Below are 24,455 nucleotides of genomic sequence, written 5' to 3' on the forward strand. Positions count from 1 at the left end.
CGCAAAAGCTCCAGGGACTTGTTAGTGAAGGCGGCAGCGAATCATAAATCGATCCTTCGGACCCCAGCTGACGCTTCCCCGGCCGCCTTCTTTTGCAACAGATCGTAGACGCATAGGGTAGTGTCGCGTTTTAAAAACGGAGCGACGTCAGGCCGCAGTCTCTGTGTTTACGCTAACAAGGGCTTAGATAAGGAGACTGAGTTGACACCGTCAGCTGTGATAGAAGTCTTTACTGAGTAATGCCACGATGTACTAAAGCAGCAGTAACCGGCAACAAGAAAATGGCTTGAGACTACCCAGCCCCATTCACCTAGACAAAGCGTAATCATGACAACCATAGCCAGGTAAGTTTAGCATTACTTTAAGGATAACGTCACCAGCTTCGGATCCATCCCGTCAATTAGCTCCTCTAGGAGGAGCCGAAACCCTGGACGCCATTGCCGACCAAGTTCCGAGCTCTTTTATAAATTAGTGCGTCTGAACCATTCAGTCAACTTCGCCAGGATGTCTCACTCCTCAAATGCCGCTATGCCTTGACTGAGGAATGTTTGATCGAGGTGGAGGTCAGCAGGACGAATCCACGTATAGCATCCTCATATCTCAGCGCGGTCTCCAAGTCGTATGAACAACTTCATAATACTTGAACATTTATGTGATCACAGTGCCACATTCAGATAGACGAGCCGGACACCACATGGATGGGAGACGATGCTAGATCATCCTGCTAATGAATTGAGCGGTCAGAGGCAGAACCGAATCTATAGAATTGACGACTGCAGATCAACACAGAGATACGTGTTCGCTCAGCATGCACGCAGGTGAATAAAACCGATGCGGGCAACCAATATAAAGTCCTAGCTTGCCTGTCCCATACACTGAAGGACTTATCCTATGTATCCTGCACCCCAAACAACTTCACAAACGTCAAAAAGCATTCAACCACGCCAGGCCTTAGGTCCAGCACCCTGCCAATTCTTCAACTCTTCGATAGGCTGATACGGCCTCCACAGCGCCTGAGGCAACCAAATTCCTTCTCACAATCAGCAAGTACTTCTTCCCTAGACATCTCGACAACTCACCAGGATCCTTTGCGTCAAAAGCCCCCGGAAAGTGCGTTACCGGACCCGGTTTCCCTATCCTCACTATCAACCTCGGAACCACCGAGCAAGAAGAAGCTCACATACCCGTCCCTGTCCCCGTGATCTCCACATGCGCACAGGCCTGATACATCTCCGTTGTCTTGTAACTCCCCCCATTCTCCATATTCAGATGCTCCGCGCGAAGCAGGTATTTTCCCGGCGGAGTAGCAGAGGGGATGGTAAAATTCATCTTTCCTATCCATCAGCACACCATGTCCTCAATACCACGAATTACGGAGACTTACGATGCTTACATGGGCGCCAGAGTTGTAGTCCCAATGCAGCCCGTCCGACGCCGGCTTGACGTCAATCTTGAACCTAAAAGCAAAGACAGGTTGGCGTTAGCAATCTCGAAGGGGAAGAGAGGTTGGGAAAGGAACGACGCACCAATCCCCATCCCCCATGTATTCGCCCAAGTCCACGCCGTCAGGCGCCTTCGACAACCACGCTGTTGCGGGACCGGAGTGGTACATCCAGAAGTTGGGGTCGAACTACTCGCCCATCAGCATGAGCCTTACCTCTTCCACCTCGGTACTATTCAGGTTATACGTACATCGCTCATATCTTTACTCTCGTCCCCAAACTCGCGACTCTGTCCCGCGGCGCCAAACCCGATCACGCTTCCAGCAGCGAGTTTGAGCGTCTTCACGGGGAACAGGGGTAATGTGCCATTTGGGCCGCACATTGCAGCGGCGCCCGAGTAGTCCCAGTTCGGGCTGAACAAGGAGGTTGTGCTGGGGCTGTGGGAGTTAGAAGGATGGTTGGAGGTAGTTAGTGGCGCGGGGAGGACGTTGGCTGTTAGCGGGAGGGTGGGCTTACCGGATGTATTCCCAGCGTTTGGAGATGACGCCGTCGAGGACGGTGTAGGGGTAGCCATCTGGAGTGCTGCATTAGGTGATATAGACTTAGGAGAAAGCTGGTATAGATGAGACTGACAGTGGGCGTTGCCATGGTTGATGGAGAGCGCGAGGAGGGTGAGGTGGTAGAGTGACGACTTCATCATGAGTGAGACTTGCAGGTTGGGAATTAGGCTTCGAGGATGGAATTGAACTAGTATCGGATTCCATCGTTAGGGTTCGGTCTATGCTATATACCCTATTTTATGTATGCCTTGATTTGGGAACAGGAGAGCCTGGTCAAGCATGCCTCTCGCACGTATCGATTTCTACGACTGAGGCTATTTCCCCGCTGCAATGCAGCTACATAGCCGTCCTATCCATATTACACTGCACATGGTGCTGAAGTCAAGTCTGGGATTCGTTTGCTGGAACTATGCAAGGCAGACGCATGTTTGTTCCGTGACGGAAAGGAGCGGCTTTTACGACTGAGCCAATGAACGTTGCAGAAGGCGTTCCATTTAGGCATATTAGGGCTTTATAGGAAGCGCGATTCCATGTGAGATATGCTGACAAAGAAGCTGGTGAGCCCGAGAGCGGCAGGTGTGTCTGACTTCCTATTGTGCTGATGTGGGTCACGCAGCAAAGTTATGGTGACAATCTGGTAGTAGATTGAAAGAGCGTGCTGATGGGCCCAATAAGTTATCGCGGTTTACATATCGACGATTAACAGCTTTCACACCCTACCAGAATGACCGCACAACTTTCGGGGCTTGGTCGGTCGTGTCAGATCCTCCAGAAGCGCACCGTAGAATCTCCATCTACAGTCGCAATACCCTGCTTCCCAGCGAGGTAGAAGCCCTCCGGTCCCCAGACATGGTCTGTAATACTAACGGTCCATAGATATTCAGTGTTCGTTTCGAAGTCGTAGAGATACTTGCCATTATTCCACTGCCAGCTGATCTTGTTACCGTCGTTGTGCCACTTTATTCCTATGGCTTGTCATAATCAGCATGTGTGATAAAGGATCAAGCGGGTCACAACCTACCTGCAGGAGGATAAAACTCGTTGGTGTCGATCTGCCACGTCTGAATGACCTCTTTGGAGGGGACATTGAAGATACGGAGCCTGCCATCGTCGCCAGCAGCGATCTCTTTGCTGTTCGGACTCCAGGCCAACTGCCTTGGCCAGTCGTTGAAGTCTTTGATCTCGATAGGAGCAGCAGTAAGATCGCTCATAGCGTAAATCTGGAGAGTCCTGTTGCCGCTCCCAAGAGTGATTGCAACGTATTTGCCATCTGGCGAGAAGCGCGTGACCCAATTTTGCGCATTGGTCGCGGGAAACGAGAAGATCTTCTCGCCAGAGGTCGCGTTCCACAAATCCGCAGTTTGTGCCTGCCAGTCCACCGACGATAGGTGAACGCCATCAGGGCTGAAGCTCAGGTCGCTCGTAGCAGGCTGACCCTCCAAAGTGGCGACAGGAGAATTACTGGTAGTCTCCAAGTCGTATATATATCCGGAGGTGGAGGCCAGCTTGCCCTGATTGCTGATATCACCGATGGAGCCTTGGTAAAGGATGGGCTGGTCAATCGGCTTCACATCCGATCCTACGCGTTGGCGTATGATTGTCCTCGTGGTATCGTATTTGTATGGCGCGACGCCCGTGAAGACATCATAGCCTCCTTTGGTGGCTGGACGTACTGTGAGATCCGTGGCGTACTGTTTGTCTGGTATCTGGAAGGCGAAACCCGACGCCGTGATATTCTTTTCCAAGTCAACGAATTCAACATATGACCCATTATACATGACAAGATACCGTTCGTCACCAGTAACTACCGCGCCGAAGTTATCATCTGGATCTTGTGCGTTGAGTCGATAATGAAAGTCTTCGGTTCCCCATTCCTTGGGATGGCCAGATGCCCATTTCGCAGGTACGTTGTTCTTCGTGAAGTCCGACTTAGTCTTGGGAACGATGACGTTGTTGACCAGGACAGTCTTGAAGCCAGGGAGCACTGCTGAGTGAGCTGCACGTAGGATTCCCGCGGTCACAATAAGAAGCTTGAGGGTGGCCATTGGAGGTGACGAGGCGAGAGCTTAGTCAAAATGTGTTGGCGCTGAAATGCCAGTGCAGTTGAGCGATGTGGATAGGCCGACCATTTAACGAGATTCCGAGCCAATGTTACAAGCGCCTGAGAAGAGACATCCCGGTTTCGTTGGCCATGCCAGCAGCTTGGAATACTAGCCACCTGCTTTTCCTTCGGAAGAAGCCTTCGCATATTGCTAGAACATACACTCCTAGTCGGATTGACTGGCTAGTAAACGATGCAATAAGTCTAGCTGTGCCATACGCAAATAATAGCCAAAGAAAGGTTCGGCGTTACGTTACGCATCTGCTTTGGCCAAGATGTCCTAGGTAAATCTCTGCTTCTGCAAGCTGCCTGAATATTAAAGGGCACCCCTGAAGCATTTATTAATCTGTATTTGTTCAGAACCGGCGTCCGTTCCCATAGTGCAGTGCGTTGTTGATGGATGGGTGGCATGCGTAATATAACCAAGTCCCTATCTCAGCGACCATATGCGCCGTGCAGATTGGGCGAGAGGCTCAATGCGCTGGAACATGGCGAATCATGACCAAGATACAGCATCCCGGATAAGCATCAAAACACAGGCATCTGAAAGATCATAAAACCAATATCTGGGGTGCAGCAAGTCAATTTGGAGCATGGCGCGTTTCCGGTATGCTGGAAGAAACAAGGGCATGGAAGCTTACAGACCCCCCTTTTTGGCGCCGGTGATAGTTTTGGAAACCCGAGGTAGTTGCCAGGGTCTTTCTGTAAGCAGAAGTCGCCCGTGTCTGTCCGGTGGTGGGTTGCTCACTGGACCATCCTTGAGGAGCTGTATCGCATTCGCACGAAATAAGCGGGGATCTTAGGGTTGCAGGTAGTTTGCACGGTTCGATAGGGGTATGGGAATATGGGAAGACCTGGTCAAGCTTGGGTAGGAAGTGAACTGCCCAAATGGCCTGGGGATCTCTCGGTCCTGGTACCATGTACTGTGCGCTTGCGAATAGAGTTGCTTGCTGGAACGTAATTCATTCTCTTAGCGGAAAAGTTTTACGCTATTGAGAGTATCATAGGAGGAGATATGAGAGATAAGGAGGTAGAAAGGTAGGTAGGTACTTCCATAGAGGTCGCCCGGGGCATGCGCTATTCTTAATTGGGTTAGCTCATCGGCTCCTTCTACTTCCCGAGCGTCGCTGTTCCTCCGCGAACACTGCAATCCGCCTTTGCATATCCACGCATCCATAATGTGGCAATGCAGCATGTAATTTGGAGAATCTTCCTCGGCTGACAGGATCAATGGACGACTTTGGCGACCGCATCGCGGATAAGGTGCAGGCTTTGAGCGATATCGAGCTTGCCGCACTGCTCTGTCTGATCACCGACCAGCATTGCATCATTGAAGGAGAGAAGCAATCGTTGGATGAATTGGAACATGAGATCAGGCTGGTATGATCACTCGATGACATCGTCGGATGCATGCTGAAATTGGCAGGTCGCAAGAAATTTGTTCGGGCTCACATGGGCGGTGCTTGAATGCTCGGAGAGCACCACCGTGGATGAATTCGGCGCGGGCATACTCGTTGACGAGATCGCTGGAGACTATTTCAGTCTAGCTAATAGAAGTGCGAGAGAAGAAGTAGGGTGCTTAGCCTAATCGCGTGTTGCCAACTGCTAACGTTTGCCAGGACCTGAGGTACGCAGCGCAGCCTGGGTCGCCAAAGAAATTCACTGGAAGGTCATCCCGCCCATTTACGCCCTTGGACAGTCGGAAGATTGCGAATGTTGTCATAGCGAAGAACTTCAACATCGCAAGCAATCAGGTCCAGGTTCAAGCACTCGAGGTACCCATGAACCAGCTGCAGCTATGGAACATATCTCAACTAATTTGCAGCTCATCCGCGGCAAGCGCAATTTCACTAGGACTGCGGTGCACGCGGCACCGAAGCCATTTCTCTTCATTGCACTGAACGCTATTGGAACAGCGAGTCTGTCTCTGCATTTGGTGAGCTGCCCGAAGTTTGGAATCTCACTCATAGCATGCTAAACAACCGTAGAATGACCAGCTTTTCATATCTCACAAACATCAGATCGAAGATGGCTTTCCCAACCTCGAAGAACTACACGAGAAAGAGCCCATCTACGATGACGACGCATCGACATCGTCGGTTGTGCGGTCGCCTCCGAAGCAAGAAGACTCCGTGATGTTCACAGAAGCCGTAGGTGCCCTTTTTAGGTCTTCTCAGACCATCTCGTTGACATGTCGCAGGACCTGAACGAGCTCACCAATCTCACAGCGAAGGTGTCGATCAGTACAGAAGTGAGGGCCTACTTGCATAACATAGTAATCTTCATGAGGCAGCATCGAGCGGTAGGAGGAGGCATATCGGCGATGGCGACGCGGCATTTTGACATGTTGTCACGGTAAGCTTTCGACGCCTCACTAATGTTATTGCTAACGTACGCAGCGCTCTTGCACCTCTACACGGGCTATCCTACATCACACCCGCTCTAGTTGCGCTTGCAGCTCGAAAGGTATACCCGCATCGGATTAAAATAACGACCCCCGAGAACGAGCGCAGCTTGCAATGGGGCAGCTCGCTCGATGCTGTTAGGGCGGTTCTCGAGGGTGTGACACCCGACGATGTGGTCGAAGAAGTGCTGCAATCTGTCGAGGTACCTTTATAATCAATCAAGACTTTGTCAACATGCTTCTGGCGCATTGCGCCAGCATTACTCGAGGATGAGTAACGATGCAAAAGGCTGATGTCATGCCCTGATTGGGCAATGAGGGGCAAATGATTGGCCTCGGACCCCGCACTCGCGCCGTCGCGTTCAGTCGCCGTCTGCTTTGCCTCTTGTACCTGACATCAATTCGCGCATGATTTAAAGGCAGCTCTTAGCTCTCTGTACCCATACTTTAGCTTGCATTCTTCGATAGCCATGGCCGAAGGTACGCATTATTCCCCTGAGCAGGCTGCGGCTCTGCAAACCATTGTGGAGTTAAGGCGCAATCCCCCCTGCGTCATGTATGTTCTCTGCGTACAACAAAGCTAACATCCACTCTGAGGGCGATGCTGGCGACCAAGACAGCAACAGCGTGCACAGCGACCAAGACGGGCAGTTAGAGGTGCCGCAACCCGTGCCCACGATGCCAGCTAGGTTGATTGTCCTAGGTCGTCTTCGCACCCAACGACATTCGCCGTCGCAAATCGTCGCTCGTGCCCGCAACCGCACAACGCCCTGCGCATCGCCGCCAGAAGACGCAATGTTTTGTGCACACGCTTCTCGAGAAGCACGATGGCATCTCAGTAAAGGACCGCGACGCGTCGTACGAGGGCCTTGCACAGGAGCGCATGTTGGACAAAGACCCGCACGGCCATGCTGACGAATCGCAACATTCGCGCCTCTTGACGAAGAAGCAGATATCCGACATGGCATTTGGTATAAGAGAGCTGTCAAAGAAGCTGGCACAGATACGGTTGAAATTGCATGTGCGCAACATATTCATCCTCGCGAAGGCGCATGACGAGACTTTGATCAAGCACACGCGCGAGACCGTCGATTGGCTTCTGACAAAAGATCCCGGCTACAAGGTGTATGTGGAAGAGACGCTGGAGCACAACAAGCTCTTCGACGCAAAGAGCCTGCTGCAGAAGGACTCATTCGAAGGCCGGTTGAAGTTTTGGACAAACGAGCTATGCCACGACAAACCGCAGACCTTCGACATTGCGCTGGCGGTGAGTTCTCTGCCTCCAAATTGCAACCCAAGATACTAATATACCTCAGCTCGGCGGCGACGGCACCGTCCTCTATGCTTCGTGGCTCTTCCAGCGCATCGTCCCGCCCGTCCTCGCCTTCTCCCTCGGCTCCCTCGGCTTCCTCACCAAATTCGACTACGAGCAGTACCCGCTCACGCTCTCCCGCGCCTTCGACGAAGGCATCACCGTCAGCCTGCGCCTCCGCTTCGAAGCCACCATCATGCGCTCCCAGACCCGCGACAATCCCCACCGCGACCTCGTCGAGGAGCTCATCGGCGAGGAGTCAGAAGACCACCACACGCACCGCCCGGACGGCACGCACAACATCCTCAACGAGGTGGTGGTAGACCGCGGGCCGAACCCGACAATGTCCAGCATCGAGCTGTTTGGTGATGACGAGCACTTCACGACCGTCCAGGCCGACGGCATCTGCGTGTCGACGCCTACAGGGAGCACAGCGTACAATCTCGCAGCCGGCGGCTCGCTGTGCCACCCAGACAACCCCGTGATCCTCGTGACCGCCATCTGCGCGCATACTTTATCCTTCCGGCCCATCATTCTGCCCGACACGATCGTCCTGCGTGCGGGGGTGCCCTACGATGCGCGAATGAGCTCGTGGGCGAGTTTTGACGGGAGAGAACGCGTGGAGCTGAAGCCGGGGGATTATGTCACGATTAGTGCGAGTCGCTTCCCGTTTCCGAGCGTGCTGCCGCTGGATCGGAAGAGCAAGGATTGGATTGATAGTATTAGTCGGACTCTGCAGTGGAATAGTCGCCAGAGACAGAAGAGCTTCAAGGAGTGGTCGTAGGGTGGGGGTTCTGGCTTTCTTGTCTTCAAAATCATAGCAGGTAGACCATATAGGGCGCAAGCGAAGTGATACACGGAGCTTCAGTGCGTGCATGTCTCTCACACAGGTTAAATTCCCTGTGGCAGTAGTCGTACTGCTGTTCTGTGAGATTGGTTCTGAGTACAAGCTTCATGCTCAAGACGCCGCCGCGCGTTCTGCCTCCTGCTTTTTCGCCGCCCACAACTTCTCCTTGTTAATCCCCTCTAGAATTTTATCCGCCCCTTTCTCCAGCAAGATCCTCGCCACATCCCTCCCCAGATCCTCCGCCTCCTCTGCCGATCGCACCTTCCGCGCCGTCTCATACTCGACGCACTCCTTCCCATTCACGCTCACCACCAGCGTCTTGAGCACGAGCTCCTGCTCATCGAGCGCAGGCTCCGGCTCCTCAACCGGCACCCCGTGCTTGTCGAAGTCCTTGGGCGGCTGGATCCCCACCGCAAGGCCCTTTCCGCCGCGCCACGAGGTTTCGACGCCGATGGGCACGCTGCAGCCGCCCTCGAGCGCGCGGAGTAGCGCGCGTTCAGCGGAACACGCGCGCGTCGTCCGCTCGCACCGGATCTTGGACACGAGCTCCTGCATCTTCGCGTCGTCCTTGCGGATCTCGAGCGCCAGCGCGCCCTGTCCCACCGCGTGCAGCATGCCGCCATTCCCGCTCGTCAGGTACTGCGTGATCCTGTGCTCCCAGCCCATTCGCTTTATGCCCGCCGCCGCCAGGATAATCGCCGCATACGGCGAGTCCTCGGCGTCGAGTTTGGCGAGGCGCGTCCCGATGTTGCCTCGGAGGTCCGCGAACTTGAGGCCGGGGTATATGCGGCGCAACTGCGCGGCGCGGCGGACGGAGGACGTGCCTATTGTGGAGCCGGCAGGGAGCGTGGCGAGGGAGGTGTCTTGGGGGAGGTGCGGGGAGACGATGAGGACGTCGCGGGGGTCTTCGCGCTCGAGGATGACGCCGAGTTTGAGGTCGTCGGGGAGCTGGGTGGGCATATCTACCGCGATGCATTAGATGAGCTCCAGATGTTTCCCGTTGTGCAATCCAAGCCTGAAAGCTTACCTTTGAGACAGTGCTGTATCAAGTCCAGCTCCCCCGTCGCCAGCATGGCTTCCAGCTCGCCGGTCCACAAACTCTTCGCGTTCTCGCCCTGGCTCAGTATCTGCAGCGGCGTGACCTTGTCCTTGTCGCCCTGCGCGAGCACGGGGCAGATCTCATATGTCCTGTCCGGCTGCACCTTCTTGAGCTTCTCTTCGACCCATCGCGCCTGTACCTGTGCGAGGGCGGAGCGGCGCGTGCCGATTTTTATGGTGGGGAATTGCGTGCTCGCTGACTTGGTGGAGGTTTCTGGAGCGGGTTGCGATGGCGCTGGGAGGTTTGTGTCTGTTGCTGAAGCCATTGAGAGGACTGTGGGGGTAGCAATGAGGTGGGGAGGTCGTGTGTAGACTTAGGCTGATGGGCTGGAGGGGCAGTTTTGCTCGGGAGGAACACGCGATTATCGATAACAACTAGGATGCAGGGTCCATCTTCACTCTTGCGTCATAACACTGTAAACTACACGATTCTTCATTTCGTTTCATCTCGGATATGGCTCTAAATCTGGACGGGGCTCTTCGGGATGCAGATGGGCAGGCAATTGACTGGTCTTTAGCTACCAAGAGCATCAGTCCTCCTCTCATCCCTTTTCCCTCTCAGCCCCAGGCTTTTCCCAACTAATTTCTTGCAATGGCGTGTTCGAGCTTTGGGTGTATCTTGACCGTCGTCACGTAGCCAGGCATCACCACGTCTGCCATTGACTTCTTCGAAAGCTCGAGTACCTCATCATACGTCGCGGCTTGGACAGGCAGGATCTCCCAGTAGCAGACTTCTTCATCGCATTTCGGTACGGGCTCTGCTGAGCGAAACACTTCATCATCAGATCCATCCGGCTCCGCGACCTTCGTGGTCCCAAACCCATCCCCAACCCGCATATCCAATCATTTGTTTCTCACCTCGTCAAGTTCCCACCATACCCCGATCCCACGATAATCGGATCCAACGTCTTGACAAAGTTCGCCCAATAGTCCGACATCACTCCCCCAAAATAGTAGTCGTACTCAGTGAAAGCGTACGTATCCGCATTCGCGCACAGCGCGTTCAAGATACACACAATCTCGGACTGGTGGAAACCACCCTGGTTCTGGCTCCAGGGTGCGTGGTCGCTGTCGATCGCGGGAGCAGCGTAATAACGCGAGGTACTTCGAGGAAGGCGCAACACTCTATCAGTCATATGATGATTTGCCGGTCGTGATAGACTTAGTGAGGCCTATGAGAAGCATATTGATCGATTTGTACGCAATGCTAGTGAGATTCGTAGACAGAAGATTGACACTACGGTTGAAGAAGGCAATGGGCAATGAGGTTGTAGAGGTTGACCTGGGATAAGATACGAGGAGTGCGTTACCGAAGGGGCGTGTAACCTTGGCAAGCAGGATTCCCCACCTCAGCGCCGTCGACACCTCACCATGACATTTCTGTCCTAGAAACTCGCTTCTCTGTACCAAATCCAGTTGATCATCATCACCAGCCTCCCGACGTCAGGCAAGTCTTATCGTGTCTTTAAGCAGCCTCCACGAGTAGGGTATCGACAGCAGCGGGAAACCGAAGCCAAATTTCACGTACTCCTCATAGTCGACGACTCCGTATCAATACCCCGGGCTGTATACGATCTCTCCTCGAGCAAAGTCTCGTACTGAGACTTGAAAGTTGAGTCTAGAAACTCTATAGAATGCCGCTAGCAGGGATACGTGGAGTTGTGGCGCAATAGTATACAAAAGCTCAGCTGAAAACCTCACGAATTCAGAATAAATGTATCTAAACAGCCGAGAGAATGCACATGTATACGCAGTCTCCGACAGTCTAGAACGAAAACCAATATTCTCTAACAATATATAAATCTTCGCATCCTAGGCATCCTAGTAGAGAGCAAGAAATCCACGCTCCAAAAGCATTCACACAAAACTGCCTCACCCTCACCAACTCGCGCCATAATGGGTAATACAATCAGCACAATTGGTAATGGGATGGTGCAGACAGTCAAGGAAATCCCGGGCTACGTCAAAGAACAATTCACGCCAGGCCCGCCATCGCCCAACGTCGTCTTCGCTCTTGAAAACAATTCCAAAGAGTACGACATCCGCTTCGCCAACGTGAAGCTCCCCAGTGGCTACTTCCACGACCCGCCGCACAACAACTTCGATTCTGTGGTCTCGGTGGACCACATACAAGACTTTGCAAACCGGACCAGGGCGTTCAGCACGACGGCGTATTGGGTGGCTGCGAGTTACTGGACCCTCCATGGCGGACTACTCACGGGGATTGAGGGAAGCATGGATTTAATGGCTTGCAGAGACGGCACGGAGAAGAAGATCGGGGAGATGTCGTGGAACTGGAATAACATACGGAAGATCACGACGGCCAAGAGCACCGACGATGGCTGGGAGGTCAAGGAGATGCAACCGCTCATCAATCAGGATTGGCGTGTGATTGTTCGCCAGAAGTGAACTGTGGCTGGTCGCGAGGCTCTCGGCCCAGCGGCGTCACCATGAGTGATCAGCTCGAAGAAGTCTGAGTCCGGCCTCTTCGACGATCCGGCACTCGCCTTGATATACTAGGCTCGCTCTTCAAGACAGTCCAACGTTGGCTCGCTGGTGAAGATGGGTGACTACTACTTCTACGGCATCGGCACGGAGCCTGGTTTTGGGAAGGCGGTACAATGGTACAATGCTTCCACCTTCTTCGTAATATCGAGGGCTCACTACTGTTCAATAGAGGGTCCAAAGCGCTCAAGGGTGACGTCGGCAATCTGCGCGAGACAGAGGTTGGCAATGCAATGTACAACGGCGATGTCTAGCATCCCAGAAATGGTGTAGTAAGAAGGACTAGCGCAGAAACAGACAGCCTCAAGGCTCTTTGAAATGCCCACTCTCCACTCTCCATCAGGAAATAAGGTCCAAGCTCTGCAGAAAAATGTCGTGCGATGTACGAGCGCTGTCTTCGATGATGCAGAGCCATACGATGTTCATTCAGAGAAGACGCGTTCCTGAAAATCGATGCCCTTGTCCACAAGTCGCAACCAAGTTGAGTAGGTGGATAGAATGAAAGCATAGGCGTACCATGTAAGAATTGCAGCCTGCAATCTTGTGTACGTAGTGGGGTTCGGGTAGTTGATCGGTACCCCGGCCAAATCCTTGTTGTCCCTCAGGCGAGCCTGAAGGACTGCAGCTTGACCCCGCGAGCCTCGAGCATCTCCGGAGAAAATCGCGGATCATAGTTCACCAATTCATCAGTTTCGAGATTCCTGAATCTTTCAAATATGGCCGGATCACCAGCAAGTCTTTCGTACGTCGCTCGCTCCCAGTTCCACGGCAATGGTTCCAGCCGTGGGTCATTCAAAGTCTCTTCGTAGTCCTTGAGGTCCACAAAACATTGTGTTGGTCTTCCCAACGCATCTCCTTTGATGATCGTCTTCCATTGGTCTGGCAGTGGCCCAAGGATTCCAACAGCGTCACTGAGGCCATGCACGTAACATTCTCCCACGACATGGAATTGGCCAGATGAAGTCCGACGCAAGACAATGGGGGCATAAGTCCCTAAAATAAGGCAAATTGAGTCTCCTTGTAACAGTCAGTCAAAGTACCCTAGTTGACCGCTGGCGGGACTCATAGTTTACCAATTTGCGCACCAGCTGGAGCTGTACCAATGTGCCCAGTCTCCGTAGTAAAGAAGCGGCGACCGCGAATCTTCTGGATTGTGTTTGCGGTCTCTCTTGCAGAATATAACGTGTCATCCTGAGTGGTGGCATTCAGGCACAGGATCTTGCGGAGCATACCGACCCACTCCGGAATGCTCAAGAAATGGCTGTACGGGTGTCGTTCTCTCGTCCGGTTCATGCAAAGTGTCAGGGCAAAGGCGGTTTCCATAGTCTCACCTGTGATGTAATCGCCTTTGTTTGGCAAATGCTGAAACCAATCTCCGACCGCCAGCAGCGTCTCCTCCTCAACCTTGGAAGCCATCCCACTGACAGCCTTAATCGTGGTATACTGTTTTCCGACAACCTCGAGTACGTCTGGTTCCGCGTATGTAAACCATGCCCGCGAGATTCCAGAAGAAAGCTGCTCGCTCAGAATGGGAGCTGCAAAATCTGTCTTAGACCAGTCCGGCACCCATGAAGGTCCCCCAATTTGGCGGTCGGCTAGAGCACAATGTTTTAGTAGATCCAACCGTTTTGTTGTATTCAAATGCGTCAGAAAAGCCTCCTTGTACACGTCTTCGACGGGTCGTAAGTAGTCAACCACGATACCGGAGCTGAAGTATGCTGGTGTGATGCCCAGGAGTCCGTAGATTTTGTCTCTTGGATTAGCACAGCCCTTGCTTCGACTGACGTCCAGGATATTGCTCATTGAGTGGCCCGCATCGTCGTATTTAAGGAAGACGATATGCCGGCACCGCTCACGAAACCGCATCGAAGGTAGCCTGTCTTTATTGTGCAGACAGAGTACCGCCAGCCAAAACTTATTCCATGGTATCATGTCGCGGCCGCATTGAAGTAACGCGTCCCAGTTACCTAGCTTGATCTCTTGCCAGCACCAGAGCCTGTAAAACCACGCGCGTTCCACGAAATCGATTAACCCTTGCCAGGTCTGCTGATCGAAGGACGGCGCGTGGTCATTCCTCCACAGGCGGGGCTCCGTGGCGTCGGGTGCGGCAATGACCCGGCCGCTCTTGGTTGCTTCGAGTTGCCGCCCGATATGCTGTAGTGTTGCGAGTGCGTGTTTGCTATTGTTGGACTCTTCACCAAGCCAAGCTATCACCCGCTGGGCTAGTGTGTAGATGTTCGTCATCCTCTTCACCTGTTCATTCCGCTCTTCGATATCTTCCTGGTTAATGCATATGGCGTCGATCCATAAGACCCGCGTCTCATCTGAGTAGCGCAAGTAGCGGAGGGCGGAGGCTAGGTTGGGACGCAACCCCAATGTTGCGGAAGGCTCACCACTGCCTTGGTTGCCCTCAACCTGACAGAACTCCGAGACAGCAGCATCTCCCCAGGTGTATGACAAGGCCTCGTATCGCGCTTGATATTCTGAATTCTCTTCAAGAGACGGTTGAGCGGTTAAAAGAGGATGCGCCTCACCAGTGACAACATTGAATATCACGAAGTCGCCGCTTTCAGTTTCTTCTACTTCCCAAGGCCAAGAGAGCAAGGTCCGGACAGAGTCAGCCTGGAAGGTCTTTGCCTTTGGTGGAGGTGTAGCAGGGAGGAGAAATGGCGAATGGACGATTCGGACTTTAATGTCGTCCTCAAACTTGCCGGGTAGAAGATGAACAAGTCGAATCTCCTGTAACGCACTCCGGAGCGGTTCATATCGGTAGGACGCCATTGACGCGTTGCTAGTGATCGGTAGTTCCTTTAGAGCACTCTAAGTTACGTGGAGAGGATTGGATGAGGTGGGTAATTCGTGGTGCTGCAGCCGTGGATAAGGCGCTTAGTGTCACGTGATACAGAAGACTCAACTATCAGTGATAGGTCTCCTCGGGGTTCACGCTGCAGAACACACCGATGGGAAGCGACGTATATTGTCGTTTTAGATCGAAGCGTGATGGCGATCCTGGAAGCAAACGTGGCTGGTGGTTGTTCAGCCTAGGGCCTCATTGCGGAGGATATCGATATGAGACAGCGAGGTAAAGCGTGGCGCAGGTGGTCACTTGATAGGTTGAGCAATGGCTAAACTCCTTCTGCGCATTGCACCGAGTACAGGTCCATCGATTCTATCTATCAATAGAGGGCGTCAGCCATAGACTTCACTTGCCACATAGCTGCTCCGCACTGAAGCCTGTACTGGGAACTGCTCTCTCGTTTTGTATGATCCATGTATGCGTTACAGGAGACGATCATGAGCAAATTGGATGGACGTTGACCCTCGAGTTCCCAAGCACGCTATCGATAAGCGCTCCACCGCGTTCGCGTGCCAATTGCTTGCGCGTCTGCTGCGCCTCCCAACCAAACATCGCCCAAGGGCTTGAGAAACGAAAAAATGGAGCCGAGATCAGCAGTAGCCACTCTGCACCGCAGGTTGAGACGCGAGCTCGTATCAGATCTCTGGGCCATGTGTGCATCCGAGGGACCCGATGACGCCACGGCCTGAGGCTCTTGCCTCTTCCTTTCAACAATGAAAGACCGTCGTAATTCTATTCATTCCACGACTTCGTACACACGACTTCTTACACTCGCTTTAACGCATTTTGGAGCTATTTTGTAGCATCAGCCACCTTGTCTTGATATCACGCCGATACCAACAACCTCAGCATGTATTGGAAGCCGATTTTGGGCGCGGCGGTGCTGAGCGCTGGGATGGCGAACGCAGACTTCATGGTCTACACCGAGCCGCCTATACCTACGAGTGAAATTCTGGCCACCGCTGTACGCTCTCCTGGACGCGTTCATCTCCCTGTCCTGTAACATCTAACAATTGAACAGGGCGGTGAATGGACAACCTCCGTCTTCCTCAACGCCAACCTAGCTTGGAGAGCCTACACCAACGCTCGCGGAAGCACCTACGAGTCCTCGGTGTCCTCTGCTCTATCCGAGGTCCGCTCCTTTGCCTCCGCACACTCCAACTACAGTATTCCGGCCGATGTCACGAACAACGATGCAGCGACGACGTTCTACAGCAAGCCAGACTGGTACGATGCGTTGCCGACAGGCGTCAAGCAGTTCAAGGAGGAACAGGTGTCAGATCAGTTCAGCATCATACGGAGTGTGATAGGCGATGATACTACCAGCGCAGCTGGCGGCGGCACAGGTACGGGCAGCGCCGGTGGGGCGTTGCCCACGCCGCGGGCAGGGCTGGGTGCTGCGGGGATGGGTGCGATGGCTGCAGTCGCAGCGGGAGTGTTCCTATGAACATTACGAAGGAGAAACTCGCAAGTCGCAGATATAACGCGTTGGCCGCAGGCGGTTGGGACTTCTGCTCCACAGTGGCTGACAATGAAACTCGACTTTTGTGGCTTTGAGATCTTGGGGTAGACTATCACATGATAGTTCCAAGATCGTATTATATCCTGAGTTATTACAGGATGAGGTATGCTCTAGAAGTCCAGTTTCTGTATCAGTGGCTGTGAATGATCGTTTGAGATCATGGTCTACACGCGCTCTTGGATTCACATACGGCGGACCAGGCGGGAGCCATCGCAGCGCATGTCTGCCTCTACGACTGGGGGATAGATGTAGAGGGTATACAGCTTCATGTCGCGCTGGCTGGTAAGTGCGAGACTTCACAGAGACAATCAGCAAACAGCCAAGGTACGACATATAGACAATAGATCTGCGCACAACTCACCATAGATACGTACTCGCCGCGATCCCTCCCCTACGTGAAGCACCACTCCTGCACTGATTCATACTTTTAAGACCTCCCTTACACACTACCTACAACCACAAAGATTTCCGCTACACACCCACAATGCCGCAGAACATCTGGAACTTTCCCCAGCTGACCCAAGTCAGACCATACTTCAAAAACTTAGCATGCTGGGAATATGAACCCCCGCCTTCCCCCATCGCTCTCTTACCCAGACTCCCATCATGGCACGCCTGTCGAGGAATCATGGCTAGTCTAGTCTATGCTACGCTTATGAGCATGCCTACAGAGATTCCAGTACTGTGAAGCGATGACAGCTCAGGGCCGAGAGGACTGCGCAATGTCGTGTGAGCGGAATCAGATGTGCAGCAGCAATGCACGAACGACACAATATTTAGAACTCTTATCGGGTGTGGTTGCAGTAGTACTCAGGTGCTGTGTTTCAGGTGGCCCGCTACACTCACGATAATTTAATTCAACACGGACGAAATAAAAAACTGATACGAATACCCAGTACCCATACCACGGCTTCTAGGCAATTGCCCTGGAAAGGTAACATAGCCGTTTAATGTACTACCCCAACTTGACTTCAACGCGGCGTTTATCGTCCTTCCTCTCTCCGCTCGCCAAACAAGAGCTCGACATCATCTCCCGCTTGGGAAAGAGGAATCCCGGCGGCAGGCTTCGCAAGGTCGGAGAGTGGAAAGCTGGAAGAAGATTCCTGGTCAACAGCAAGGTCGAATCGAGTGATCAATACGGAGACGAAGTATCCAACAGTCCGTCGCGCAGCTCCACCGAAGGGCCGAAAAGCCTTGGAGTCCTGGAGCTTTGGGTTCGCATAGAAACACTCAGGGTCGAATGCGAGGGAGTTATCACCTCGTGTATCGTCATCTAGATGCAGTGCCTCGCAAAGACCGGGCATGCACCACACACGCGGCATGCTGGCAAACATTTATTAGCACATCAGCCCAGATCTGCATTTGCTGGATCGGGTAGGAGCGCCAGGCTACATCACATGGCAGTTCGCTGTTTCTGTTGACTGTGTGTTTTACTTCGCGACGCAAGCATTTTCTTCGAAGCTATTTCGCACACTTGTTCAGTGTGCCTCATTGACAACGTCCACAGGTTCTACGATTTTTGCACTCCAGTGGCACCTCAGGCTACCGAATTTGCGCATCGGGTCTGCCCTTGCCCTCATCTTCCAGCAACGAGGCTTCCAGGTGTTTGCGACTGCTCGCAATACAGCCAAGATGTCGGAGCTCAGAGACCTCGAAAACGTCACGTTATTGCTCTTGACGCCGCCGACTCGGAGTAGATAAAGGCTGTATTCGGCGCTGTGGCCAAGGCCACTGGAGGGACGAATGTTGAATGTATCCTAGTAATGACCCTGTTTAAGGGCTGGCACACCTTCGATGGTTTCGCACGGTGATGAGGCCTTATTTCATCGAGGAACATCTGCTTTGTCCTAGTGATTTTTGCCTTGTCACAGACCACAGCGCTTAGATATCTAGTGTAGGATGACTCGGTCGATACTCTTGTTGGCCAGCGTGTAGCATCTCGCCTCATCTGGGCCGCAACCTAATGAGCATGTGTTGCGGCTGGACACTTGGGCTTCATTTGCTTCAGTCGTCGGCTACCATATCATCAATACGAAGTACATCCTTCGTAATGATCTCAAAATTGTTTGTTAAGAGTAGTCTCCCGTACGCGAACTCATCCTGGAGTGTTCTACGCCCTGCTACTCTGTCTGGCAGCGTAGCGTAGTAGGGTTGACTAGCGGCGATTGGACCTCTCTATACTCTTATACAAGGAAACTCAAGATTCTAGCGTGCAACTATGCACCCGAGACTCTCGAAAGAATGCTCAGGTATCTGAGTAATTGTGATCTCCGTAAGAGTTTTCCAAAAAGTTTTCTCCTGCATGGCCAAGGGTGGGCGTGGTGAACATTGCTGTCTCTGGCTGCCATGTGCGCGCGTACGTCACGAACATTTCATCCCGTTCGTCAGGGTCTGTCGAGCTAGGGCACCACGGAAATGCCAGCACACGTGGAAACGATGCTAAAGTAAGGGTCAGCGTCTCATTTTCACTCACACGCTCTCGTACTTGAAAGTCGTTGGAGGGAATTCTTCGGCAGGGTCCTTCAGGGCCTGGCCCAAAACCACGGTTGTTGGCGCGTGAGTGAGCCGGCCCGCAACCACACCTGGGCATGTTGCCTTGCCACGCGACGTGCTAAGACTTTGACCCTCGCCGAACAGATGCTTTCACGCGAGAGGCTGTCGCATGCTCTGGTCCTGCTTCGGATCAATCCACGCGAGCCAGGAGCACCTACCCCATTTGCATACCTCTCCGGCTGTCCTTCCATCGGGCACCGCCCCGCAAGTGCGCAAGATTTTTCGACACCGGCGCACAGTAGTCTCCGACACCTGAATTCCTCCATGGAGAGTGCTCGCGCAAACGCGCGCGCAGTGGCCCCAATTCTTGCATCGTCTCAGCCAACGTCGCACGCTTTAAAGACAAGTCTGGCTCCCATGCTAATCCTCCCCTCGCGTACGTCTTTGTGTGCTTTGTTCCAACGGTTCCTGCACGTCCCTGTCGATCTCCCGTGGAAACGCGGACCGCTAACGCTCAAGGCTCGCTTATTGGTGGGCGGCCGTTGCCGATGTTCGGCGCTCCATCGGTTCACGCACCGTCGAACTCTGACATCAAGTCAACCACTGCGATTCGCCAGCAAAAGCAAAATTCGAATCTGACATCACAACGCTGGCCGACGCCCGTCTGCCTGTTCTCTTCTTTCGGCGAAGCACATCCCTCGTGTCTGTCGTTTCGAGGTTTTCATGGATACAGACCGCTGGGTGGATCGAGATGACGCGGCGCAGCATCATCCCTCCGCGCGGAAGCCGGCAGAGCACACGTACTCGGTGCCTGGCGAATGTTCGACGTGTCTTGCTCGCGATGACTGCCCCATGGAGAAGCAATGGCTGTACTCGAACTCACTGCTACAGTGGTAGGCCAGGTGCACGATTCAAGACACACTGGCGCATAGTGTACCAGTATATCCATGGGAAATGATAGCGATAAGGTTCTAATCGCAACTCTGCCGTCCTTCCCAGTAGTTCTGCAGGACGCCCGCAAATTCCCCACGCCATCCTAGTGGTGCTCGGACTCCCCTAGAGTATCCGACCCGTCATACTAGCCTGTCAACCAAGTTTCCTTCTACACTACTGCACATCGTAATTTCCACATTGAAACTTCGTTTTTCTAGCATGCATTTTCTTATGGGGACGCGTCCTTGGGCCCCTCCTGTGTGGCACGCGAGCGCGGAGGACCACTTTTCGAAGGCGACTAAAGTGTTCGAGAGCGAAAATCACTGACGGGCCGTTGCCCCAACCTACGTTGGGGTCTTCTTCCACAGGGAAATAACTGATGTATAAGTAGACGCGCATCTACCTCGATGGGTGGGCATCCGTCGATCATCACTCTTTACACAGTACCTGTCTTTTCGAACTTCGGTTCAGTCCTTCCTTTGCGTCGTCAGGCACACGCCCTTTGGCCAACAGTCCAATCACAGCTTCGACAGCTCTCTACAATCACTTCCTTGTAGATTTACACCAGATCTTCCGATCCTTTCAATCCTTCAAAATGGTTCAGACAAGCTTTATTACGCTCCTTCTGCCCGCTCTTGCGCTTGCCGCTCCCTGGGCCGCTCCCAACGCGCCCGCTTCCTCGGCCGCCTACTCCACCGCAGTGGCTCAGCCCACTAGCACCAGCCTCCCCTCCACCACTGGTGGCAAGGTGACATTCAAGAACAACTGCGACTACGATGTCACCTACGAGCAGCTGTGCCCTTGCGGCTCCTCCGACGGCAGCGGCACCATTTCTGCCGGCGCCACCTGGAGCGACTCCATCTCGGACTGCTCTGGCGGCAACACCGCGCTTAAGCTCTTCAAGGATGGCGGGTCCAAGCCCATGCAGTTCGAATATGGAATCCAGAGCGGCAACATCTGGTACGACATGTCCTTCATTGACTGCGTCTCCGGCTCCGACGACTTCAGCCAGTGCGCTGGCTCTGCCTGGTCCATGGGTGCTGCCGATAGCTGCCCGACCTACTCCTGCAGCGGAGGTTCCGAGTGCTGCATCCAGGGCTACTGCGACCCGACTGCGAGCGTTGCCTCTGAGCAGCCGGTCGGTGCTTGCGGCGCGAACCAGGGCTTCTCCGCCAGCAGCGTCGGTGTTAGCATTGAAATCTGCGGTGCTTAGATTTGGGACACCCTTTATAGGGTAGGCGTTCTAGGGTTATGATAGATATGATAGATGACCCATGAATCACGACTTTTACATTTCAACACTATACTCCTGCATGTGATGTACAACTCGTTGTTTCTTTGAGTGTAAACATGGCCTCCTTTTCAAGTTTCGTGATTGACGTTGAATATGCTGCACTTGATCATTCTATCATTTGAAACTGCCAAGTCTGCTCTTACAGCAATCATTGCGGCTCCACGTCCTGTGAACCGCAGCACAGTCGGCACTACCTCGCTGGGACGAAGTCAACGACATCTTCGAGGGACAGTCTATTCTCAATTAATGATATCTATCCGAGATTTTTTTGATGTCCTTGGACCCCCTCGACCAAGTGGGAGAAGACAACTGGCATCTGAGAAGGTACGCGCATGCTGACAGGTTCGCGACGACGAGCAGCAAGGTGAACTTCAAGCGCCTCATTTCCCTGTAGTATCGTCGTCCTGCAGGCAAGGAGGCCACGAGCCAGTCCACCATCTCCTCGTTTCCCTGGAATATGTGAACGCAAATGAAATATCTTGTCGAATCAGCACACCACTATTGTCCGCCTATTCATATTGACTGCGATGTCAGGCCCGGCGAAGCAGTCGAGTTGCACAACTGCACGGTGAGCAGACTGTCGCAAACGTCTCCAGAATCCAAGAGACGGTCAGCTAAAATACCGTGGATGGCTCTTCTGAAAGTCGCATCAGTAGCGAGTTAGTTGACGGCGAACCAGACGAGGAGGAAGTAGCGATTGCGCGTGAGAGGGACCTTCTGATGCACTATCAGATCGTTCTCAGCAAGTAATCTCCAACATGATTGGATGTAATGGTTTCCAATCTTGGGGGTTCGCGCCTGCCCGCTTGCCCCGGCCGGGATCCGTATATTACACTACACATCACGTAATGGTCCCACTTTAAGTCCACGGCCGGCCTAAACGACAGACAATTTCACGGAGAGAACGACCGATCCCTGACGCGGTTGAGTCTATTCTCAATGAGAACTCGCTGTGGTTTTCGGGACTAAGAAAGCTACATATACTTGCGCGTATGAGGTCGCTCGTGGGAATTGACACAGCACTACAATCTACGCATGACAGGATGTGCTAATTGCTTATAAAGGTGCTGCCCATACTCTTCACGATGGCCAGCCGTTGTGCAATATTACAGTCGACTATGGTGCCGTGGACGTTGTAGACACCATCGCCGCAAAGGGCGACCTCGTCCTGCTTCCTCACGGATCTGCCGCATTTTCGCCAAATTCTCTCCCAGTGGAACTGAGGATTCATTCGTCCGGGGTCGAGGCTTGTCAGGCGGAGAGGGTGGCATGGGTGTTGGAGAGGTAGGGTTGGGATCCTGGCGATGGTGGTTAGGCATAGGAGTGGGGGTGGGAAGGAGGAGGGTACGACCAGTGGGAAGACTCTAGCAGAAAGCTACGAACACATTTCTGGGGCCTGATTCAAGGCAGGGACCCATTCTGTCCTGAGGTCGTCATTGCACGCGCCACCAATCCGCAACGGATTCCAGAAGGGAGATTGACCAGGACAATGACACTGCTAACCACTGAAACAGCGCGCCAGTAGCGCTTCACTTCAGCGCTCCTCTGAACTGATAATCAATGATCATTACATGATAGTAAGACCAAGAGCAGTATATTTGACCCCCATATAAGTCCTCAAGGGACCTACAACCAATCTACCACACACGGAAACAAAACTAGGCGAAGATCATCCTTTACCCGATTAATAGCGCATTGGTTCTAGCCCAAGGAATGAATTCTAGATTCAAATACCATATACTACGTTTACTGCACCCTATACATGGACTGCCGGCACAAGAGTGATCGCTATGTGATAGTGCCTTGCAAAAACCCGTCAGGATGCTGTCGCTTGGTACCTGAAAAGGGTGCGCCTAGCGAGGGAATCTGTCCAAAATGTTTGTCCAAAACAAGAGCTACCGTGACAAGGGTTTCATTGCTTGGGGAGGGCGGAGGCTGGATGGTGGTGTCTGATAGCATGTCGTATCAATGGGCGACGTGGCGGGGTCAAGCTTGGGCATTGGAATATGCTTGTCGCCAACGACTCTAGCAAGTAATCGAATTCAGCACGTAAATAACTGCTCGAATGAAAGTTGACCCTCCAGGTCATGCGTCCTTACTTTGTGTACCAGGTGGGAAAATTCGCAGTGATCGTCGAAGGAATCACACCCTCCGAGGAACCGCCATCAGCTTGCTTCCAAACACAAGAGCTGTTTCCCTTCATACCAGAACATCACATCAGTAGTATATAAACCCCAACTTGACCCCTTACAGAACCCACAACATCTGTCTGAGCCTATCCAGCGATAGTCGCAAGCGCTCCGAGCTATCTTCGCCAACAAATTCTCAACCACTCGAAAAAAAAAAATATCGTGGACTACTACTTTTACTACAAGGAATGCCAACACAATTGTGCAGCAACCAAGATGGTGCCTCGCACGGTTAGGATTTGTCAGGGTGTAGAAGCGTTTGGACAGAAAGCCTTGAGACGTTGCGTAACACACGCACGAGGAATCAATATAGACATACCGGGTAGCAAGGCAGCGAAGTACGATGCCGAATCAAATCCAATACCGCACTCATCCGAGATGTAGCCACCCAGTATCGCACGTCCAACGCATAACGCGATGCGATTTAGCAGGGCGTCATGGCCGACGCGTATGGGGTAGTCCGAACTAGGAGCATACAGGCCGGCGGGAAGGAATCGGTATTCAGCGGAAAAAAAAAGTGCGGACTTATTAGGGACGATGACGGGTACTCGTCACGCTAAAAGGTTGTGTACATAGTCGTCGACCACGGAGGCAGTCTGACTGATCTCGCAGTCTTTGAGAGCACACACGTCCTATTTCATCAACTTTTGCGGATTATATCGGGTTGCACGGATTCGGATCTGTCTCAATAGCTATTATGGAGGTGCCCTTAACACAGCCCTACCTCATACAATCCTATATGCACGCTCTCGGCCCCCCTTCAAGGCCACCCGATCTGCCCACGATCCGACCGAAAACGCGCCAAGTCTACGATATGTGCCGTGATCGACTTCTTCCAACAGCAGCCCAAGCAAGCGCTCCTCGTCATCTGCGTTTTCGACCCATTCCGCACATTCGT

The 24,455-nt window shown here is 53.0% G+C and overlaps 12 protein-coding genes across 12 annotated transcripts; 5 read left to right on the plus strand and 7 right to left on the minus strand.

Annotated features, from left to right (window-relative positions):
• Positions 1 to 935: 935 nt before the first annotated feature.
• CC84DRAFT_1178758 (uncharacterized protein) lies at positions 936 to 2,090 on the minus strand (the record flags this gene model as incomplete). The annotated part of the gene is made up of 6 exons (XM_018180365.1): positions 936 to 1,030; positions 1,185 to 1,329; positions 1,385 to 1,457; positions 1,527 to 1,630; positions 1,693 to 2,016; positions 2,076 to 2,090. The coding sequence occupies 6 exons, from the start codon at positions 2,088 to 2,090 to the stop codon at positions 936 to 938; spliced, it is 756 nt and encodes a 251-aa protein (XP_018033630.1).
• A 349-nt stretch (positions 2,091 to 2,439) lies between these two features.
• On the minus strand, positions 2,440 to 4,047 carry CC84DRAFT_1207969 (YVTN repeat-like/Quino protein amine dehydrogenase; the record flags this gene model as incomplete). The annotated part of the gene is made up of 3 exons (XM_018182132.1): positions 2,440 to 2,660; positions 2,783 to 2,967; positions 3,024 to 4,047. 3 exons carry the CDS (start codon positions 4,045 to 4,047, stop codon positions 2,514 to 2,516), a joined length of 1,356 nt encoding a protein of 451 aa, XP_018033631.1. The 3' UTR covers positions 2,440 to 2,513.
• A 1,210-nt stretch (positions 4,048 to 5,257) lies between these two features.
• CC84DRAFT_1151716 (uncharacterized protein) lies at positions 5,258 to 6,862 on the plus strand. The gene is made up of 7 exons (XM_018176762.1): positions 5,258 to 5,483; positions 5,530 to 5,673; positions 5,723 to 5,878; positions 5,929 to 6,039; positions 6,092 to 6,253; positions 6,304 to 6,458; positions 6,503 to 6,862. Exons 1-7 carry the CDS (start codon positions 5,334 to 5,336, stop codon positions 6,720 to 6,722), a joined length of 1,098 nt encoding a protein of 365 aa, XP_018033632.1. The 5' UTR covers positions 5,258 to 5,333; the 3' UTR covers positions 6,723 to 6,862.
• A 40-nt stretch (positions 6,863 to 6,902) lies between these two features.
• CC84DRAFT_1166986 (ATP-NAD kinase) lies at positions 6,903 to 8,682 on the plus strand. The gene is made up of 4 exons (XM_018179098.1): positions 6,903 to 6,987; positions 7,103 to 7,164; positions 7,211 to 7,774; positions 7,824 to 8,682. The coding sequence occupies exons 1-4, from the start codon at positions 6,978 to 6,980 to the stop codon at positions 8,601 to 8,603; spliced, it is 1,416 nt and encodes a 471-aa protein (XP_018033633.1). The 5' UTR covers positions 6,903 to 6,977; the 3' UTR covers positions 8,604 to 8,682.
• On the minus strand, positions 8,373 to 10,090 carry CC84DRAFT_1151722 (porphobilinogen deaminase). The gene is made up of 2 exons (XM_018176763.1): positions 9,694 to 10,090; positions 8,373 to 9,628 (listed from the first exon to the last, which is right to left on the minus strand). The coding sequence occupies exons 1-2, from the start codon at positions 10,028 to 10,030 to the stop codon at positions 8,778 to 8,780; spliced, it is 1,188 nt and encodes a 395-aa protein (XP_018033634.1). The 5' UTR covers positions 10,031 to 10,090; the 3' UTR covers positions 8,373 to 8,777.
• A 160-nt stretch (positions 10,091 to 10,250) lies between these two features.
• Positions 10,251 to 11,110, minus strand: CC84DRAFT_1166988 (uncharacterized protein). Its single transcript, XM_018179099.1, has one exon. The coding sequence runs from the start codon at positions 10,898 to 10,900 to the stop codon at positions 10,619 to 10,621; it is 282 nt and encodes a 93-aa protein (XP_018033635.1). The 5' UTR covers positions 10,901 to 11,110; the 3' UTR covers positions 10,251 to 10,618.
• A 506-nt stretch (positions 11,111 to 11,616) lies between these two features.
• CC84DRAFT_1166989 (uncharacterized protein) lies at positions 11,617 to 12,536 on the plus strand. The gene has a single exon (XM_018179100.1). It carries the CDS (start codon positions 11,661 to 11,663, stop codon positions 12,171 to 12,173), a length of 513 nt encoding a protein of 170 aa, XP_018033636.1. The 5' UTR covers positions 11,617 to 11,660; the 3' UTR covers positions 12,174 to 12,536.
• A 518-nt stretch (positions 12,537 to 13,054) lies between these two features.
• Positions 13,055 to 15,445, minus strand: CC84DRAFT_964072 (HET-domain-containing protein). Its single transcript, XM_018187988.1, has one exon. It carries the CDS (start codon positions 15,048 to 15,050, stop codon positions 13,332 to 13,334), a length of 1,719 nt encoding a protein of 572 aa, XP_018033637.1. The 5' UTR covers positions 15,051 to 15,445; the 3' UTR covers positions 13,055 to 13,331.
• Positions 15,446 to 15,502: 57 nt separating this feature from the next.
• CC84DRAFT_1166990 (uncharacterized protein) lies at positions 15,503 to 17,018 on the plus strand. Its single transcript, XM_018179101.1, has 2 exons — positions 15,503 to 16,090; positions 16,148 to 17,018. Exons 1-2 carry the CDS (start codon positions 15,977 to 15,979, stop codon positions 16,571 to 16,573), a joined length of 540 nt encoding a protein of 179 aa, XP_018033638.1. The 5' UTR covers positions 15,503 to 15,976; the 3' UTR covers positions 16,574 to 17,018.
• CC84DRAFT_964261 (uncharacterized protein) lies at positions 16,355 to 17,157 on the minus strand. Its single transcript, XM_018187990.1, has one exon. It carries the CDS (start codon positions 16,979 to 16,981, stop codon positions 16,577 to 16,579), a length of 405 nt encoding a protein of 134 aa, XP_018033639.1. The 5' UTR covers positions 16,982 to 17,157; the 3' UTR covers positions 16,355 to 16,576.
• Position 17,158: 1 nt separating this feature from the next.
• Positions 17,159 to 18,145, minus strand: CC84DRAFT_964197 (uncharacterized protein). The gene has a single exon (XM_018187989.1). The coding sequence runs from the start codon at positions 17,980 to 17,982 to the stop codon at positions 17,632 to 17,634; it is 351 nt and encodes a 116-aa protein (XP_018033640.1). The 5' UTR covers positions 17,983 to 18,145; the 3' UTR covers positions 17,159 to 17,631.
• Positions 18,146 to 20,379: 2,234 nt separating this feature from the next.
• Positions 20,380 to 21,376, plus strand: CC84DRAFT_963993 (uncharacterized protein). The gene has a single exon (XM_018187987.1). It carries the CDS (start codon positions 20,670 to 20,672, stop codon positions 21,285 to 21,287), a length of 618 nt encoding a protein of 205 aa, XP_018033641.1. The 5' UTR covers positions 20,380 to 20,669; the 3' UTR covers positions 21,288 to 21,376.
• The last annotated feature ends 3,079 nt before the right edge of the window (positions 21,377 to 24,455 follow it).

Source organism: Paraphaeosphaeria sporulosa, assembly GCF_001642045.1.
Source record: "Paraphaeosphaeria sporulosa strain AP3s5-JAC2a unplaced genomic scaffold CC84scaffold_8, whole genome shotgun sequence".
Lineage (NCBI taxonomy): Eukaryota > Fungi > Ascomycota > Dothideomycetes > Pleosporales > Didymosphaeriaceae > Paraphaeosphaeria > Paraphaeosphaeria sporulosa.